Source organism: Podarcis erhardii (genome assembly GCF_964252035.2).
Source record: "Podarcis erhardii genome assembly, chromosome: 2".
NCBI lineage: Eukaryota > Metazoa > Chordata > Lepidosauria > Squamata > Lacertidae > Podarcis > Podarcis erhardii.
This window is the reverse complement of record NC_138498.1, coordinates 116,141,987-116,161,207: the sequence shown is the minus strand read 5'-3', so window position 1 is coordinate 116,161,207 and position 19,221 is coordinate 116,141,987. Positions and strand designations below refer to the sequence as shown.

Below are 19,221 nucleotides of genomic sequence, written 5' to 3'. Positions count from 1 at the left end.
CTTTCCCACCCCCAAGCCTTTTTCAAACCACTTTCAACACCTAGGTCTTTCTTTATTCCCTGCACAGTCCTGTCAACCCGGACAGGGTGGTGGGTAGGGTTGTGAATATTGACCGCTTTGGGAGCTCCCATAAAAACATGTTTACAAAGAGCCGAAGCAGAGTTTTTTAAATAAAAAACCCCCCAAAGCTTTTCTCTTGGGAATTATAGGGACAGAACTACCTAAAACTTGTCATGTATGTGACTACAGTGGCAAAAATGTTACTTGTCCAAAAATTAAAAGAAGAAGTTCCAGCAAAGGAAGAATGGATACAAAAACTTATGGAATATGCAGAAATGGTGAAACTTACCCGAAGAATATCAAATCAAGATAACAAACTTTTTACAAAAGAATGGAAATGGTTTATTGAATATTTACAGATAAAAACATTGGCAGGATTACTGTAATAACCTGCAGCTTCCTAAGAGTATACATTTAAAGAAGATGAATAAATGAACAAATTGAAGTTAATTTGGATATGCAGAAGATATTAAAAATACATTTAAGGAGCCGCAGAAAGTGGGGGAAGGAAGTCAAGATATGAAATTGCAAAATGATTGTAAAATCAGTTAAATGTATATATCTGAAGTGTGTGTGTGTCTGAAAAGTAATAATAATAATAATAATAATAATAATAACAATTATAATAAAAACAATTATAATAACAAATAATTATAATAGAGCTGGAGCAGGGATGGGGGACTCTTTGCTGACCGAGGGCAGCGTTCTGTTCTGGTCAGGGCCAGAGGAAAAAGTGGACAGAGCAACAGATGTGAATTTTACCTTTGTACAGCTGGGCAGTTGCTACACACATTCCCAATCCCACAAAAGGCAGTGATGGCCACCAACCAGGATGGCTTTAACATTCACATCAAATATAACTGATCTGTAGAAAGGACTTTATGATCTGAGCGCAGAGAGCCAGTGTGGTGTAGTGGTTAAGAGCAGTAGTCTCGTAACCTGGGGAACCGGGTTCGCGTCTCCGCTCCTCCACCTGCAGCTGCTGGGTGACCTTGGGCCAGTCACACTTCTTTGAAGTCTTTCAGCCTCACTCACCTCACAGAGTGTTTGTTGGGGGGGAGGAAGGGAAAGGAGAATGTTAGCCGCTTTGAGACTCCTTTGGGTAGTGATAAAGCAGGATATCAAATCCAAACTCTTCTTCTTCTCTTCTTCAGAGGCGATGTTTGTACTTATGTAACCCAAAAATATTTAATAAAAACAATTTGTTTAAAGAAGAATAGGCAATTCCATTAGCGGCCTATTCATGGCTACTAGCAACAACTGAAGTATTTTGGAGGCAGCATGCTGCTGTATATGCAATTACTGGGAATCACAAGTGGGGAGACAGCACTCTTGCACCCGGGAGCTTGAGGGCTCCCAGCCCCCCACCGCCTAAAAGGAACGCTTTCCCTAAGTTTGGCCCCTGTGAGAACAGGGATGTCTTTGGCGCAATCTAGCAGGGTTTCCCCCCATTTCATTAAAGCACCCCCCCTTCCTGACCTGGGGAGTTGTAGTCCCAAAAAATATCCGTAGGGCAGCAGGTTTGGGGAGGTTGCTCTAAGGAGCTTAGGGCAGCACACAGTGTTCCACCACTGCCCAATTGAGCCTCACACCAACCCTACGAGGTAGGCCAGGCAGAGTGTCACCCCAGTCCCAGCCTGACACTCCAGTCATGGATGTCCAATCAAATCCCCCATTATGAACATGTCTATGACCTGGTGTGCATGAATATATTACGTTTTTTGAAGTCCAGCATTAGAAGGGAAGCCTTCCCCAAAGTCAGAGCACTCGAAGGACTTCTCCCGCACATGGGTCCCGTTGTGGGTGATGAGAGAGTCCTTCCGGCAGAAGCTTTTCCCGCAGACGGCGCATCTGTAGGGCTTCTCTCCCGAGTGGATCCTCTCATGCCTCATGAGCTGCTGCCTCCGGCTGAAGCTTTTCCCGCAGTCCCGGCACTCGTGGGGCTTCTCCCCCATGTGGATTCTCTTGTGTGTGGTAAGGTTTCCTTTCTGGGTGAAGCTTTTCCCGCACTCGAAGCATTTATGCGGCTTCTCGCCTGTGTGGATTCTCTCGTGAATCACCAGGTGAGCGCTGTTGTTGCAGATTTTGCCGCAGTAGGCGCATTCATACATCTTCTGGGCTTTCTTGGGAAGGTCCGCTCTCGGAGGGCAGCTTTTTTCGCTCCTGCTGCCTGTTTTCTCTCCCACAACTTTCAAAAGGCCCTTTTGGGAGGGACACCAATTGAAACCTTTGTTATACGGGAAAGCTCGGCCTTCTGTCTCCTCTGGCTGTTCTGAGGGGCACATCTGTCTCCCCAGTGCCTCTTCTAGCTCCTCCAGACCCCCTTGGGCTCCTGTCAATGGCATCCCATCAACTTTCTTGGGTCTTTTCAAGCCAACGTCCATCCAAATCTGCCCATCAGCTTCTGGAACAGAGAATTAAGGACACGACTCATATACCCTCTACAGTTCTATAATTCTAAATAATCAATGATGTGTTTTTGCCCATATGTATTGTGTTTCCTTTGCACTGAAACGAACAGGGTGGAATAACATTAATGGCAACCTAATTTATGTAATATATGTAATTTCAGCACAAAGGGAAGTGAGACAAATAATGTAGTTTTTGGCAGGAGGCAAACTGTAGCAGAACAGTTACAGATAGGTAGCCGTGTTGGTCTGCCATAGTCAAAACAAAAAATTCCTTCCAGTAGCACCTTAAAGGTGCTACTGGAAGGAATTTTTTGTTTTGGCTGTAGCAGAACAGAAAGGGCACCGCATATGACAAATACAGCGGAAATAGAAAAAAAATGTTTTCCCATTCTTAATTGCTACCTAACTGCAGTCATAGAATCATAGAATCATAGAGTTGGAAGAGACCACAAGGGCCATCAAGTCCAACCCCCTGCCAAGCAGGAAACACTGTCAGAGCGAATCCTGAACTGTTTTTATCCAACCTGGTAGCTATAAGAAACATAGCTGTAAGAACAAAAACCTAGCCCTGTGCTTCTGCCCCTTTTCCCTTTCATCTCAAGTATTTTTGTTATGTTATATTGTTTTGATTGATTTATTATACTTTTGCTGTATCTTACTTGTGTATTAATGCAACATTCACGACTTGGGAGTCTTTGGCCCCCAAATCAGTGTATGAATAATTGTCTGGTTTTATAATTTAATGATGCTTTAACATTTATATTGCACGTCATCATAGTGGTAGTCATTTTTTTTTAGGTTGGTGGTTTAGAAATATTCCTACAAATATATAAATAAAACATAACATAGCATGTTTTTTAGACTATGAGTCTATGAGGGCAGTGACGATCTGTAAGCTGTTCTGGAAACCATTCCCAGTGCACCCCAAGGTACAAATGCTTGAAATAATTACATTCATAATTACCGTATTGGTCTGAATATAAGCCTCACTTTCCCCCCCAAATTCTGACCGTGAAAAGTTAATGTGCGGCTTAAATTCGCGATCTTACAAAAATGGGCTTTTACGATATTGCTGCTGAAACAGACATACTGTAAAACGGAATGGGTGTGAATGCCTGCAGAATTTTAAGAGAGCGGCTTATATTCGGGTGTTGTCTTTTTTCCTCTCCCTCCCTTGAATTTTAAAGGTGCAGCTTATATTCGGGTGCAAGCTGGCCTCACCATCTTCCTCCGGCTTGACCTCCATAGGCAAAGGCGATTCCATGGCATTGGACTCCACAGCATTTGACGGATCCCATTCTGCCTTGGGGGAATTAGCAGCCGCCTCGTCCAAAGGCCCCTGTACCTGGAACAAGAAATGAATGGTTTTGCGATGCCACTACTCGGAAACCTGGGGAGCCATTTCCTTTGAGGGCAAGCTCCTCTCCCCCTTTTGCTTGCACTTTTTCTTAAGGGGAGAGACGACAGAGCTTGAATTGAAGGGGGAAAGGTGCGGTGGGGGCACCAGCTTCCCTGGCTACCAGTGAAGGCCAACAACCTGGGGACAGCTCCAGTCTGTCTCTCCTTTCTGGCGTTACCTCTCTAGAAGACCAAGATATAGAGGGGGCTATTGAGATGGAGGAACAGAACTCCTGGCAATGTAGCCACACTGAGTACCCTCACCTTTAGTCCTGGCACCTTGACCTTACGCTGCCTCAGCAAGAAGTCCTCTGCCAGAGCCACTGCTCGGGTGCAGGTCTCGGGGCCCCGTTCTCTCACCCAGCTCTGCATTTCTGGAGGCAGTATGGCCAGGAACTGCTCCAAGATCACCAGATCCAGAATCTGCTCTTTGGTGTGTGCATCCGGTGCCAGCCACCGGTGGCAAAGTTCATGGAGTTGGCTCAAGCCCTCTCGGGGCCCCTCAGCCTCCTTGTAGCCAAACCGCCGGAAGCGCCGGCAACGCAACTCCAAGCTGGTGGTGTCTTCCTCATCCGGAACCTCTTCCTTCACTTTCACAGAAGGATCCAGCCTTTGACTGGCCTCATTGGACTCTCTGAGTAGGCCTGGAAAGGGTTGGGCCATGCGCTCTCCTGCAGGCCACCGGATGGTATCCACAATGGCCTTGACAGAGGCCTGGAAGTCCTCAGCATCGTCCTTTGACCAGAGCTGAGGTAGACGTGGGCTTTGCCGCCCCCATTCCGACTGAGGAGACTGCATCCTCCTCAGGAACTCCTGCCACTGGGTCTCCCAGTGCTGTTGAAGCGCCTCATCTGGTTCCTTTTTAATTTGTGGCGGGGCTGCCTTGGTCAGAAGCTCCTGGACGGTCCCAACCTGCACAACACAAGGAACTTGTCCTCCTGCCTCCAATTCCTCTTTGGCCTCAGGGCCCGCTAGGCCCCGTTCTTCCATTTTGTTTGGTTCTGAAAATTTCTTCTCAAGTTCTGAAAGCAAGCAAACAAAAAGGGAGTGTGTGAAGTAGTCCTTGCTTCTGACCTGTCCTGAATCTACTGCCCATCACTTTCGTTAAAGGAACCCAAATTATTATTGATTTATTTTATTTGAACTGATATCCCACCCTTCCTGTACAAGGAGCCAGGACAGCAAGCACATTCACAGGGATGCATTCTAAAAACAGTTACAGGTAAAGAACATCTCCAGTTACATTCACACCACATCCCCTCCAAACGTCAGTCTTTTCAGCTGCGTTAACTACAAACACCAAAATCTGGGATCCCCTCAAAACTGGTGTCAAAGTCATTTTGCAGTGAAAACCCCGCATTTTGCAGCACCCCATGGAGTAACTGATATTTCAAAATGGGGTTTGTCTCGGCAAATGTTTTGCAGCAGCCCCCAGCATTTTGCAGCGCCCCACAAACGGAGCAATTGACACTCAAACCTGGGGGTCACGGGGTCACCAAAAACCCAACCTTGTCCGATTCACTCCAAACTGGCACCAAACTTTGGCAAAAGTTTTGCAGCGAAAACCCCGCACCCCCCCCCCTTGCAAGTGAGTTCCCTTCACAGCTTTGCACTTTGCTACCTGCAAGACATTACTTGCAGGCAGATGACTAGGTTCAGGGTCACCGAATGTCATACTGGCATCTGAATATTGGTGACAAAGAGCAGTTGCTGACATATTTCCATTTGCCTTTTTAAAAAGCTCTCTCTCTCTTGCAACTCCAGATTCAGGTAGGAAGCCGTGTTGGTCTGACGCAGTCAAAATATATATAAAAATAAAAAAATTGTTCAGTAGCTCCTCAGAGACCAACTAAGTTTGTTCTGAGTATAAGTTTTCATGCGCATGCACACTTCTTCAGATATCAAAAAAGTGTGCATGCACAGAAAAACTTATACCCAGAACAAACTTAGTTGGTCTCTAAGGTGCTACTGGACAATTTTTTTTTTTTTATATATCTTGCAACTCAAGACAGTTTTCTTTTCAGGTTTGGTTGATGCTTATCATTGAAGCACCTCTTGTAAGAACGTTGCATTACTACTGGGCCTTCTGCTGGTGGCATTGCTTTAATGCCACTGTATTCTGCTCTGGTCAGACCTCACCTGGAGTACTGTGTCCAGTTCTGGGCACCACAGTTCAAGAAGGACACTGACAAACTGGAACGTGTCCAGAGGAGGGCAACCAAAATGGTCAAAGGCCTGGAAACGATGCCTTATGAGGAACGGCTAAGGGAGCTGGGCATGTTTAGCCTGGAGAAGAGGAGGTTAAGGGGTGATATGATAGCCATGTTCAAATATATAAAAGGATGTCACATAGAGGAGGGAGAAAGGTTGTTTTCTGCTGCTCCAGAGAAGCGGACACGGAGCAATGGATCCAAACTACAAGAAAGAAGATTCCACCTAAACATTAGGAATAACTTCCTGACAGTAAGAGCTGTTCGACAGTGGAATTTGCTGCCAAGGAGTGTGATGGAGTCTCCTTCTTTAAGCAGAGGCTTGACAACCATATGTCAGGAGTGCTCTGATGGTGTTTCCTGCTTGGCAGGGGGTTGGACTCGATGGCCCTTGTGGTCTCTTCCAACTCTATGATTCTATGATTCTATGATAATGCATCCGATAAAACTGTGACTTGCATTCTCCTGTGACTTTCAAATACAGTGGTACCTCGGCTTAAGTACTTAATTCGTTCCAGAGGTCCGTTCTTAACCTGAAACTGTTCTTAACCTGAAGCACCACTTTAGCTAATGGGGCCTCCTGCTGCCGCTGCGCCGCTGCAGCACGATTTCTGTTCTCATCCTGAAGCAAAGTTCTTAACCCGAAGTACTATTTCTGGGTTGGCAGAGTCAAGCATATGTAACCCGAGGTACCACTGTATTTTTGTGCCTGGTCTGACACAGAGATCTTACCTCCCCTATATCTTACCTTACACGGCAATTCCAAATGAGACCACACATGAATATTTAGCTTGTGAGTCCATACCTATATTGTAGGTTCGAATGGAGTTCTCTCTCCTGCTTCTGTATGTCAAATCTTCTGGTGAATTCTCAGCCCATTCCTCTGTAGAAAATGTGACTGTGAATTTCTTTCTGTCCAGAGTTTCATAATAATTTTTTGATTGCTCAAAAAGTACTCCTCCTCCTCGCTTTCCTCAGTGCTTCCATCCATGTTGTGGTCTCTGGACTCATCAGAGGATAAAGTTGATGAATGCTCATGATTTCCCTGGTCAGAAGCAACAGGCTCTGTACAAATTCCCAAGGTCTGGTACACCTCATAGTGACCCCCGAGGACAGCTAGGTACAGATTGTACGCAGAAATGTTGATTTTCTTCTTTGCAAGTTTCTCACTAAGTCTTCTCCAAACCATGTGCTTTCTTCCAGAAATTTTTCCATTCTCCTGCACTATTGCAAAGGGGTCACCTCAGAAATAGGAAACGTGCGCTGTCTTGGCATTATTTAATGAACTATGGGAAATATATGAGAAACACATTTCATAAAATTTATACACCGCTTTATTCTTTTTTTAAAGAAAAAAAAAAACCCTCGAAGCTAAAGTAAGCCTTTTCCCAATCTTTAACCTCCTGAGTTTTTTTTATTATTATTATTCTAACCGTTTTTGGACTCCCTTTAAAGCCTCTTGACGACCACGGGAAACCTAAAGTAAACCTCATAACACACAAAATTCTTTCTGCGTTTTGATGGTCTAAATTCTCTGCAATAAGAGTTAAATGCAACCACCACCCTTTTATGGACAAGTGAATTGGTCAGTCTGGAGTTGCCCTATGACCTTCTGCATGCCAAGCAGATGCCACAGCCCTTCCCGGGGCTAGGCAGAGGGGCAGGCCTGGGGGCGGGGGAGGCAGCTGGACAGACAACCTTCGAGTTAGGGGCAGGCATGGGGAAAGCTGTGGATCTCTAGATGTTGTTGGGCTACAGCCCCCACCCTTCCTAGCTATGTTGCCTGTGCTGACTGGGGACTGATGGGAGCTGGGAGCCCAACATCTGAAGGGCCAGAGATTTCACTCACCCCGCCACCCCCTAACCCAGAGCGCGTGTTTGGGGACGTCTGCCTTCTGCCCTGCAAAGCACCAGATCTTTGCTCTCCCCTCTATTCTCTCCCCTTTCTTTCATCCCCCTGCAACCACTCACCTCTTTCCTTTTTTCCCCTTTTTTATTAATTTTTTAAGAAAGTTTTTCTTTTACAAATTATATAAACACACTCATATTCCAATTATTACAAATTTTTGACTTCCCCCCGCTCCCCCCGCAATCCTCATACTTTTATATTTATTCCGCATTTCCTTTATAATTATATTGCCAGTTTATAAATCTTTACAGCTCTTTTCCCTTTTACAATACCCTTTCTCATTCACAAAGCCTCTTTAAATCCACTCACCTCTTTCCAGCATCTGTCTCTGCTGCAGCTTCTCCCTTGCAGGAGATCCCAGAGATTCACCCAAGTTTAGACCATGCAAAAGGCTGCTTCTCCTTATTATTATTAATTATTACTCTTATTATTATCCAGCCATAGAGAGGCAGCGGCAGGAAAAGGAAGGGAGCGCTGATAAATAAACCGGGGTCCCTCTAGGAATCTCAGCTCAGTCCATTTAACCGCTTTAACCCCACGCCTAACAAAGCGAGGAGCCACTCAGGGGCAAATGCTCTAATCCAAATGCTTTTCAACTTGTTTTATTTATCCTTGGAAAGTTCTGATTTTTAAAAATTGCATATTCTTGTTACCATTCTTGTTATTGTTAATATTATATAATATTATATTGTTGCAACCCTGGGATTGTAGCCTCAGCGCCTGCTTTTGTGCAGGAAGGATAAAGTTGCGTTGTGTTGTTTTGTTTTACTTGCAAACCTGGAAAAAGAAGTTGCTCTCCTTGGTTTTTCTCATCCTTCTCCGTCTCTTGTCTCTCGGGCGTGGCGCTCCAAGGGTTAAACCCAGAGACGGCCCCATTGCCTAGAGAGGCCCAGGACTCTTGGAGAGTGTTTTTTGGGGGGATTTAAATACTGGACGCACCTTCCTGTTCTGTTCTAGCTACCCTGGGGAGAAAGAAAAAGAAAAAAAATTGGCTTTGGGATTTCCCAGGAGTAGTATTGTTGGGGGAGGTCTGTGCATTTGGAGGAAAGGTGAGTAAATAATTGCAAAGGGGGAGGGGTGGATTTGTTGCTGCTTTTCAGAGAGCAGAAAAAAAACTGGACTTGGAGGGAGGATGCAATCTGAAATCTCATTTCTTTGCAACCATCAAGTTCAGCCTGGGAGCAAGTGGTTTGCAAAAGCGCTGATTTCCAGAGAAGAAAGAGACCAATAGGTCCAGAACTGTCAGATCTTCACATCGCCTTCCCTATAGGCGTTTGCCTTTAAATGGCGGCGCTGACCTGCAGGAATTAAGCCCGCAGGAGCTGCTTCTTAGCCGGCGTGGAGATCCGGCGCGGATCACCTGCTGGTTTGCTGCGGATCGAAAGGGGTACAGCAGGGCAAGGCCCGGCGCTGCTGAATAAACGGGCCCTCTTTCTGTGTGTGTATACGTTGCTTGTTTGCTTTCCCCCTCCCTTTGTAGCCTGCAGATCAGACAAGTGGGTATGCACACAAGCCCAGGTCCAAGGCACTTGCATATTAACCTGCAAAGCTCGAAGCAGCAGCGTGGCACCCAGATCGGAGAGGGTGAGCCTGATGTTGGACTCAGACTCCTGTCAGTATGGCCAGTGGCCAAGAATGATGGGATTTGTAGTCCACCGGCATCTGGGGTTGCCACAGGCCACCCATCCCCAAAAGTGCCTTCTCCCTGACTAACTTATCCGCTTGCTAAGAAATGCTGGGGATGCCACCCCCAATGCTAAAACTAAATATGTGGTGACACGGGAAATGGCATTCTCAGGGTAGAGATTTGAGCAGCGACAAATCTTTGTGGGTTTTTGGTGCCAGCTAAAAATGTCTATATTTACCCAGGCCATTTATTAACATACCCTGAGTTTGCTGCTACATGGCAGCAATTCGTTGTTGCTTCCCCTCTAATAATAATAATAATAATAATAATAATTTATTTATACCCTGCCCATCTGGCTGGGTTTCCCACTCTGGGTGGCTTCCAACAAAATACTAAAAATACATTAAAACATCAGTCATTAAAACTTCCGTAATCATGGCTGCCATCAGATGCCTTCTAAAAGTCAGAAAGTTGTTTATTTCCGTGACATCTGATGGGAGGGCGTTCCACAGGGCAGGCGCCACTACTGAGAAGGCCCTCTGCCTGGTTCCCTGTAACTTCACTTTTGGCAGTGAGGGAACCGCCAGAAGGGCTGAATGATGGGGGTGGAGACGCTCCTTCAACCTTGCATCCAAACTTTCATGACCCCAAAGCGCTAACTTCATTTACAATTTATTTTTATGATGTTAAGTTGTTGTTTTAAAAACTGATATTGTGTTTTGATACCGTAACCTGCCACGAGACCTTAGGGTAAAGGGCAGGTAATAAATGAATGAAGAAATAAATAACATTAACAAAATACATTTAAAACCAGCAGTAAAACAGCAACAGCCAGCATCAGTTTAGGTTCCAATCGTGCGCCTGCTTACAGGGAGTAAATCCCATTGAATTCAATTTGGCCATTAATAGGTAGTAAGTTATGTTTCTCACAGTCTGTGCTTGTTTTTCCCCCCCTCAGAGAGAAGCTTCACTGCATAAGTATGTTGTGTGCCGTACCGCTTGTTTAAAAACACAAAATCCCCACTTCTATGGAAAACGACCTCTTCTTTTGACCAAATCGCAGAGCAGGGCTGTGAGAGCAGCAAAGAGGAACCCGGAAGAGGGAGAGGGTGTCTACAAGTCCAGAGCTCCACTCTCTACTCTGAGAGGAAATGGCAACCAAGAAAGGGTCTGCACCGGCTGGCAGATGCCAGGCCACACCAGCGCCTTCCAGTGTCAAAATGGAGGAACGTGACCCAGCAGGCCCCAAACCGGCCGAGGGAGCAGAAAAAGCGGGGAAATCTCCTCGTGTCCTTCAGGTTGGGACCATCAGAGAGTTCCTTGACTGGGCTGCCCCGCTGCAAGTGAAACAGGAGCCCGATGAGGGTTTGCCCGAATGCTGGGAAGCCCAGTGGCAAGAGTTCCTCCGAGCCATGCAGTCCTCTCACTTGGGGTGGGGCAACCCACCAGTGACAGAGGAGGCTGTGCCATGGGGGGACAACAAGGCTTTCTTCGCCTCCTTTGAGCGGCTAGCTGGGACCTGCCACTTGCCTCGACGGGAGTGGCTGGCCCGCCTGCTGCCTGTCCTGAGCCGGGAGGCCAAAGAGGCCTACAGCAACCTCAGCCTGCAGGACCGAGGGGAGTACGGCAAAGTCAAGGCGGCCATTTTGAAGGTGGACGCCATCCGCATGGAGACGCAGCGCCAGCGCTTCCGGCAGTTCCGCTACCACGAGGCCAAGGGTCCCCGGGAGGTGTGCGGCCAGCTCCGTGAGCTGTGCCGCAGTTGGCTGAAGCCGGAGAAGCACACCAAGGAGCAGATCTTGGACCTCCTGGTTCTCGAGCAGTTCCTCACCCTCCTGCCCCAGGAAATCCAGAGCTGGGTGAGGGAGCACGACCCGGAGACCTGCGCCCAAGCAGTGCCGCTGGCCGAGGCATTCCTGCTGAGGCGGCGAGAGGCCGAGAGGAAGGAAAAACAGGTAACTTCCCTTAATCTTGTTCCAGGTAGCTTGCGTGGTTGCCTCGGAGCTCAATATTTCACAAAAGTGCTGCACAGAGATGGCTCTCAGAAACCAAATTCCTTTAGCTTTGCGTAATATGTGTGTGGTTTCCTACCGGCACCACTCATTTGCATGCAGACAAATGTAATTTAAAACCACGTGAGTATCTGCAAATATCAGGGATTTCATGTTTCTTGAATCGATTTTAGAATGAATTGATTTTAGAATGCATTTCAATTAACTGATTGTGATTTTATGTAAACTGTGTTACTTTTATTGTTGGTAGCCGCTCTGAGCGTGGCTTCGACTGCGGAGGGCGGGATATAAATAAAATTATTATTATTATTATTATTATTATTATTATTATTATTATTATTATTAGCACATAGTTGAAATATGGAATTTGCTCTCACCGGAAGCAGTGGTGACCAGCAACCTGGATGGCTTTAAAAGAGGATTAGGAACATTCATTGAGGGGAGGGCTATCATTGGCTACTTCGCCACCACGGCTGTGTTCTCCCTCCACTGCCAGGGGGCAATGTGCCTCTGAATGCCACCTGTTGGGGTTGCTAGTTAGGGAGAATGCTTTGGTTCTCTGGTCCTGCATGTAGGCTTCCCATCACCTGCGGGAACAGGATGCTGAACCAAATGGGCCATTGGCTTGAATCACCATGTTCTTACGATACCTGTGTTCTGGTTCGTGTATTAAGTTAGGAAGTGCAAATGATGTAGGTTTGCATTGAGAAGCAAGCCGAACTAATTTCTTCCCCCATTCGTACATTGAAATTAACTGCTGTTGCAGGCACTGGAAGCCCCAGCTGTGAATCGTCCCGAGGCAAAGCCATCTCCCATGGGTCCCGGACTGAAGCGGCTGTGCAGAGAGGTGAAGCAAGAGGAAGCCAGAGCACAGGGTAAGGATTTGCTGCCTTTTTTGGCGTCAGAGTTTATTACGTGTTTCTTAGGGCCTTGGCCTGGCTACTTCTGTCTTGGGAGTGTGAGCGGTTCGCAGTAGCTCTGAGAGTGGTGATGCCATCTGGATGCTCACCCACCCAGGCCCTTTCTTTCCATGAAAGGACTGACAAAGAACAGGCGCGGATTTTGGCTGGGCCCAGGAAGGCCAAGGCTCCATCCCATTGCTGAACTACAACTCCCATCAGCCCTAGCAAGCATGGTCAACAGTCAGGATTATGGGAGCAATAGAACAACGGGAGGGCTCTAGGTTCCTCATCTCTGTTATATGAGACGAACCTTCCTTTGCAGTCCAAATGATACAGCTCAGGCAGAGGTCTACTTCTTTGAAAACTAGACTATAGTAAAGCAGTCTAGCTGGGATTTGGGGTTGGAACATGATTGCTGGGCCTATTCATTCTGCCCTCTGAAAAACTATCGGCTCATGTGAAAAGGGTTTCTTTCTCTTCAGCATCTTGGGAGACACAAATATATATCATTTTTATTAAGTCTCGAACAATATTTGAAAGCATTTATCATATACATTTAAAAAAAAAAAAATACAAAGTTTCTTCTTTACTTCCCCCCCTTTCCTGATGTTTGTTTTTTATTCCTTTTTATTATTAGCTGTTTTATAACACAGATATTTTTATTATCTAAATCCTGCTGTCGTTAAAGCTTTTATATTTCAAAACCTGACTACAACTTCATATATTGGTGATCTATCAGTGGTCTCCAATCCTCCTTAAACACTTCGTCATTATGCCCTCTTCGTTTGGCATTTAATTTCGCCATTTTAGCATAGCCCATCAGTTTCATAAGCCTTTCCTCCTTAGTTGGTAATCCTTCCTCTTTCCACCTCTGTGCATATGAAGTTCTAGCTGATGTTGTCGCGTACGTAAACAAACTACTGTATTTCTTGCTCTATAAGACTCACTTTTTCCCTCCTAAAAAGTAAGGGGAAATGTGTTTGCGTCTTATGGAGCGAATGCAGGCTGCACAGCTATCCCAGAAGACAGAACAGCAAGAGGGATTGCTGCTTTCACTGCGCAGCAATCCCTCTTGCTGTTCTGGCTTCTGAGATTCAGAATATTTTTTTTCTTGTTTTCCTCCTCCCAAAACTAGGTGCGTATTGTGGTGTTCTGCGTCTTATAGAGCAAAAAATACGGTATCCAGTTTTCTTGGGATCTCTGCCCCCGTATTGGGAGACACAAGTCCATGAGGTCTCTTCTCTCTCCCCCCCTCCCCCTTTTCGTTTAGACAAAGGTAGCTCCAGCAGTGACTACGTGGAGAGGAGAGGAAACCGGAGCACAGAAAACGGCCTGAAGACTCCTAGCAGAGCCCGGCCGGGGGAAAGGCACTTCCAGAGTCCTGAGGGCAGGAAAGGTTTCCACCAAAACCCATCCCTCATTAAACACCAGCGAGTCCACGCGGCAGAGAGTCCCCACCAGTGCCCGGATTGCGGGAAGCACTTCACTCAGCGCTCCAGCCTCACCATCCACCGGAGAATCCACACGGGCGAGAAGCCGTACCCTTGCCCCCAGTGCGGGAAGTGCTTCCGCCAGAGCTCGAACCTACTCAAACATCAGAGAATCCACTCGGGCGAGAAGCCACACCAGTGCCCCGAGTGCGGGAAGTGCTTTGCTCAGCGCTCAAACCTTCTCATCCACCAGAGAACCCACACCGGTGAGATGCCCTACGTGTGCTCCGAGTGTGGGGCCTGTTTCAGCCAGCACCGAGGCCTGGTCACCCACCAGAGGATCCACATGGAAGAGATGCCGTATGGCTACGGCTGCCCGGACTGCGGGAAGTGCTTCCAGCAGAACTCGGACCTCACCAAACACCTGAGGGTCCACACGGGCGAGAAGCCCTACAGCTGCCCCGAGTGCGGGAAGAGCTTCAGCTACAGCTCGAACCTCAGCAAACACCAGAGGATCCACACGGGCGAGAAGCCCTACCTGTGCAACGTCTGTGGGAAAAGCTTCAGCCACTTGTCGACCCGGAACACACACCAGAGAGTCCACACAGGGGAGAGGCCGTACGGATGCACTGAGTGCGGGAAAAGGTTCATTTCCAGCTCAAAGCTCACGAGACACATGAGAACGCACTCGATATACACCCCTTACATCTGCAACGAGTGTGGGAGGAGCTTCAGCACTCATTCCTCCCTTACCACACATCAGAGAATCCACTCTGCTGAGAGCTACAGCGTGGGGAATTCTTGGGAGGCTGCTGAGCAGGGGCCCAGCAACCTCTCTGGCCGGGTATCACTTCTGTGACTGGTGCCTCTTGCCCTGTCCCTTTATGATTTAGCCTTTCCTGGTCACACAGGTCCATCTCAGCACTCGTAGAAAGGGTGCTAGTCCCTAAGGTGTTTGGAATCGGGAGGGCCTGCGCAGTGCAGGCAGGAAGCGAGGATAGAGGAGGGTCTAGGATTAGTCTGGTGGTTTTTTGGAAAATAGAAGTAGGCTGAGAATAGGATAGTAAGGGGGAACGGAAGCGAGATTTCAGGCTTATATTGGCGGTTAGTTTTAGAAGCGGTGTGATGGCTAGTGCAGAACAGAGGAGCAAAGAAGCTTGTCATAGGCTGCTTCCCCATGAACACAAATGGGCCTCCTTTTAGCGAAATGTGCCCCTAGCTGCGGTTTAGCAATGCAATAGCTAGATAGAAACTCCAGTTGCAGGGGCAGTATATCTTTGAACCATCTGCCCGGAACAAGGCAACAGGATAGAATTGTTTGATTCCTACCATGGTTGTTAGCTTAATGGTAAGTAGCTAGATCAGTCCACGTCCCCCAAAGTTTGATGCTCTCCAGCTGCTTTGACAACTCCCATCCTCCCAGTGCTGGCAGGGGCTGATGGGAATTGTAGTCCAAAACAGCTGGAGAGCCCTAAGTTGGGAAAAGCTGATCTAGGTGGTCTTCTTTGGGAAGTGGAATCCTGGATTAAGATGGGCAGCAAAATGGTTCAGATCTTTTGAGAGGAGAGTGTTGCTTAACCCACAAATCGTCTTTAAAATAAAAATGCAGCTACTCAACAACAAATTCTCTGGGTGGCTTACAAACAAGACAATATGTGAAAAAGTTAAAACAATAAGCAATAAAAGATGGGAGAAGGGGGGGGATACCTCTTTCCTGGCAGCAAAAGAAGCATAAACAATCCACAGCCCAGATTAAACTACCCTAAGCTACAGCAGCCCACCTTAGAGAGTTGTTTGTAAGGATTCTCAGAATGCAGGTCACTTTGAACATTCGACCGTGCTCCATCCTTCTGTGTCCTCCATCGAGGAAATGGGCATTATAGTGGAGGTTGAGGACCATGAAAACACTCTAGGCAGGGGAGAGAGGCAGAGCCAGGAGGGTTGTGGCCTGGGAAGACGGGGTGCAATTTATAGAGAGTCCGAGGATTCCCCGTGGTTCCCCCTGCCTGACCAAGAAACAAAAAGCACTCATTTCTGTTATTAAGCGGCGGCCAGACGAGTTCACAAAGGGTAGGTCCATTAGTGGCAATTAGTCTTCATAGCTTTATGAAGCTTCTGGGTTCAGGCGTAGTGGAGGACCGGTTCCTGGTGGGTGGGAGGAGCCATCAGGGGGCGGCCTTTGCTTCACATCCCACCCGTGGGGGCCACCCAGAGGCAGCTGGTTGGCTTCATTGCAGAGAAAATTTCCGGGCTTGATGGGCTTTTGTTCTGATCCAACAGGGCTTCCTTAGGATGGGATTGAGAAAGTTAAGGTTGATTCTCCGTGGCTGGGGGCGCAGGGGGAATTGGGCAGGTTCAGGCCACACTGTAGAACTGACCCCACCTTCCTCCTTTGTAAGTATCTCACTGCCATCTGTCCCTTTGGGGCAAAATCCATCCCTTGAGAACATTGCCGTGCTTCGAGCTAAATTTGCCCTCCCTTCCACTGGCAGCAGGGAGCGGCCTTCAGGGGGCGCTGTGGTGTGTCCATTGACCCTATTGTATGAATCAGAGCAGTTGCTCTGCTCACTTTCACCTCTGGCCTCACCCGCCCCTGGCCCCTGGCAGGTGTCCCACAAGGCAATGCGGCCCTTGAGCTAAAAGAAGCTCCCTGCCCCTGCTCTATATTGATGCCGCCCACAACATTCCAGAAATTGCTCTCGTAAATAGCCAACCCTGGAGGTGTCTGTGTGTGCGTACCTCAAACCTGAGAAGGAGGGGGAATGGTTAGAGGTTCTTGGGAACCTCCTACGTGGCATTGCGGAGGCCCACTCAACTTTCCAAAAGCTGCCGCTGTAACGTTACTGCTGTTACGAGGGATATATGGCCTAAGCATTGCCACACATGTGAAAAGCGAGTGGAAATCCTGGTTCGAAGGGTAGGTCCGCTCTGCACATTTTTGGCACGTTCAGTGCACATTCAAAGCACGTGACTTCCCCCCAAAGCATCCTGGGAGCTTTAGTTGCCCATTCACGGCCGCCACACTCAGTCGAGGTGGCAGAGAGAGCCCTCTTGGCTCGTCAGAACCTTCATTTGCCTGCGTCTTGCCAGGCTGGCAAGATCATTCCAGCCGTGAGCTGCTTTTGCTTCCAAAGATCGATCTGAGGTGAGGCACTGGGTGTCACAGAATTGTGGAGTTGGAAGGGAACACTAGGATCATCTAGTCCAACCCCCGGCAAGGCAGGAATATTTTGCCCAGCGTGGGGCTCGAACCCTTGACCCTGAGATTAAGAGTTTCGGGCTCTTAACGACTGAGCTATCCCTGACCCTACTGCACAGACCTTTGTGACAAAGGACTTTACAGGCAGCACCTGGGTCCACTTTCCTGCTTGGCATCCCGATGGATTGTTGGGGAGGTGCAATAGCCTAGCTTGAGAAACATGCAGACCAGCTCATACTCGGGACCATGGACTCAGTGAGACACCATCAGAGGTGAAAATGCCACACGGTCACACGGTGCTTGTGGTGGGTTTCATTCCTCACAAGCTGTCAGAGGGTGGCCACAGCTGGAATTAGCGTGAAGAAGGCAGGAGGACTGAGTTGGCTGTTTCTCCTTCACGGAGCTGCAATTCCCAGGACCCCTAACAAACTACAGTTCCTGAGATTCTTTGGCAAGGAGGCATCATGTGCTTTAAATGTGTGTTGGGTGTGCTTTAAGCTCATGGTGCGGATTTGCTCCAAGACAGGGGTCAGCAAACTTTTTCAGCAGGGGGCCGGTCCACTGTCCCTCAGACCTTGTGGGGGGGCCGGACTATATTTTGAAGGGGAAAAAATGAACGAATTCCTATGTCCCACAAATAACCATTTTAAATAAAAGGACACATTCTACTCATGTAAAAACAAACTGATTCCCGGACCGTCTGTGGTCCGGATTTAGAAGGCGATTAGGCAAGATCCGGCCCCCAGGCCTTAGTTTGCCTACCCATGGTCTAAGAAGTTGACCTTGAAAGATTGCTCCCCCCAAGGTGAGATGGGAGATTTGTATTCTCCCGCAGCGCTGGACTCCGTAGACAGCACCCCCGGCTGAAGGCCGGGATTGTGTATACTTTTTGTGTGTGTTTTGAAAATAAAATAAAAATCGAGGCATCATGTACTTGAGCTGTTGTCATATCAACCTTTTATTTTTTTGCCAAATTCTGCAGGCCTGCACACATTTGCTTGTTTTTTAAGCACTGTTTCTGCCAAGTATTTGATATCTTTCTCAGTCCTCCTCCCACAACTATCCACCCCCCCCCCCCCAGCTCTGACTTACACAACTTTGGCTAGTGTAGCTGATGTGCTTTGAGCACATGAGGGTTAGAAACCAGCTTAAAAAAATAAAAAGTCACGATTCCTATTTAAGTGAATTTCACACTTAACTGCACACTTTGGCAGTCGCAAAACACGTGCAGAACACAGATTGAGAGTCTCCGTGAGATTTGCTTCTCCTCCGGAGGGCATCCCTTAAGCCATCAATGGCTACTAGCTTCATCATATCCATCATTTTGATTGCCCAAAGACTAGAATCAGTGTTACTATATATACATACAGTGGTGCCCCGCAAGACGAACGCCTCGCAAGACGGAAAACCCGCTAGACGAAAGGGTTTTCCATTTTGGAGGCGCTTTGCAAAATGAATTTCCCTATGGGCTTGCTTCGCAAGACGAAAATGTCTTGCGAGTTCCTGCGGGTTCCCCCCCTTTTTTTCTCCCTTTTCCTAAGCCGCTGATCCGCTGATCCGCTGATAAGCCGCTTAACAGCTGATCGCTAAAAGCCGCTAAACCGCTAATAGCGCTAATCTGCTAAGCTGTCAATGGGCTTGCTTCGCAAGACAAAAAAACTGCTATACGAAGAGCCTCACGGAACGGATTAATTTCGTCTTGCGCCTCGCTGTATAAATTATGCCAGCTGTTGGGTTTCCTTTGTTTGTCATTGTGAGAACAGGATTCTCTTTTAGACAGTTCCTTGCCTGATCCAGCAGTGTTTTAAATTGGTTGTTAGCCGCCCTGAGCCCGGTTTCCTGAACCGGGAAGGGCAGGGTATAAATACAAATTTATTATTATTATTTTATTATGATGATCTTACGTTCAGTGAGGAGTCCTTACTGGGTGCAATACTGAGCTTGATCAGCAGATGGCAGCAGGAAGCTGCTTCCTAGCCTGATTTACCGACAATGAGTGACAGTCTTGAATGAGTGGCGGTCTTGACTGAAACCCACTCAAAGGATATGATTCTGCTGTGATT

The 19,221-nt window shown here is 47.5% G+C and overlaps 2 protein-coding genes across 3 annotated transcripts; one reads left to right on the top strand and one right to left on the bottom strand.

Moving 5' to 3' along the window:
• Nucleotides 1-6: 6 nt before the first annotated feature.
• On the bottom strand, nt 7-8,457 carry LOC309336868 (zinc finger and SCAN domain-containing protein 21-like). 2 transcript variants are annotated; one of them, XM_081853317.1, is made up of 6 exons: nt 8,298-8,457; nt 6,885-7,365; nt 4,134-4,891; nt 3,793-3,816; nt 3,693-3,753; nt 7-2,464 (listed from the first exon to the last, which is right to left on the bottom strand). In XM_081853317.1, exons 3-6 carry the CDS (start codon nt 4,857-4,859, stop codon nt 1,773-1,775), a joined length of 1,503 nt encoding a protein of 500 aa, XP_081709443.1. In that variant the 5' UTR covers nt 4,860-4,891; nt 6,885-7,365; nt 8,298-8,457; the 3' UTR covers nt 7-1,772. The 2 variants fall into 2 exon arrangements, with proteins under 2 accessions (XP_081709443.1, XP_081709442.1); XM_081853316.1 differs by having other exon boundaries at nt 3,693-3,816.
• Nucleotides 8,458-8,893: 436 nt separating this feature from the next.
• Nucleotides 8,894-18,096, top strand: LOC309336708 (uncharacterized protein). The gene is made up of 4 exons (XM_081852911.1): nt 8,894-9,037; nt 10,574-11,570; nt 12,394-12,502; nt 13,800-18,096. The coding sequence occupies exons 2-4, from the start codon at nt 10,767-10,769 to the stop codon at nt 14,816-14,818; spliced, it is 1,932 nt and encodes a 643-aa protein (XP_081709037.1). The 5' UTR covers nt 8,894-9,037; nt 10,574-10,766; the 3' UTR covers nt 14,819-18,096.
• The last annotated feature ends 1,125 nt before the right edge of the window (nt 18,097-19,221 follow it).

Excerpts from the sequence above, each read along its gene's own strand:
- LOC309336868 (XM_081853316.1), bottom strand. The coding sequence starts at position 4,859 with ATGGAAGAACGGGGCCTAGCGGGCCCTGAGGCCAAAGAGGAATTGGAG. Across the intron at positions 3,817-4,133 it reads TCAAGGTGCCAGGACTAAAG|GTACAGGGGCCTTTGGACGA; the intron begins GTGAGGGTACTC and ends TTCTTGTTCCAG. Across the intron at positions 2,465-3,692 it reads GGTCAAGCCGGAGGAAGATG|AAGCTGATGGGCAGATTTGG; the intron begins GTGAGGCCAGCT and ends TCTCTGTTCCAG.
- LOC309336708 (XM_081852911.1), top strand. The coding sequence starts at position 10,767 with ATGGCAACCAAGAAAGGGTCTGCACCGGCTGGCAGATGCCAGGCCACA. Across the intron at positions 11,571-12,393 it reads CCGAGAGGAAGGAAAAACAG|GCACTGGAAGCCCCAGCTGT; the intron begins GTAACTTCCCTT and ends CTGCTGTTGCAG. Across the intron at positions 12,503-13,799 it reads AGAGGAAGCCAGAGCACAGG|ACAAAGGTAGCTCCAGCAGT; the intron begins GTAAGGATTTGC and ends CTTTTCGTTTAG.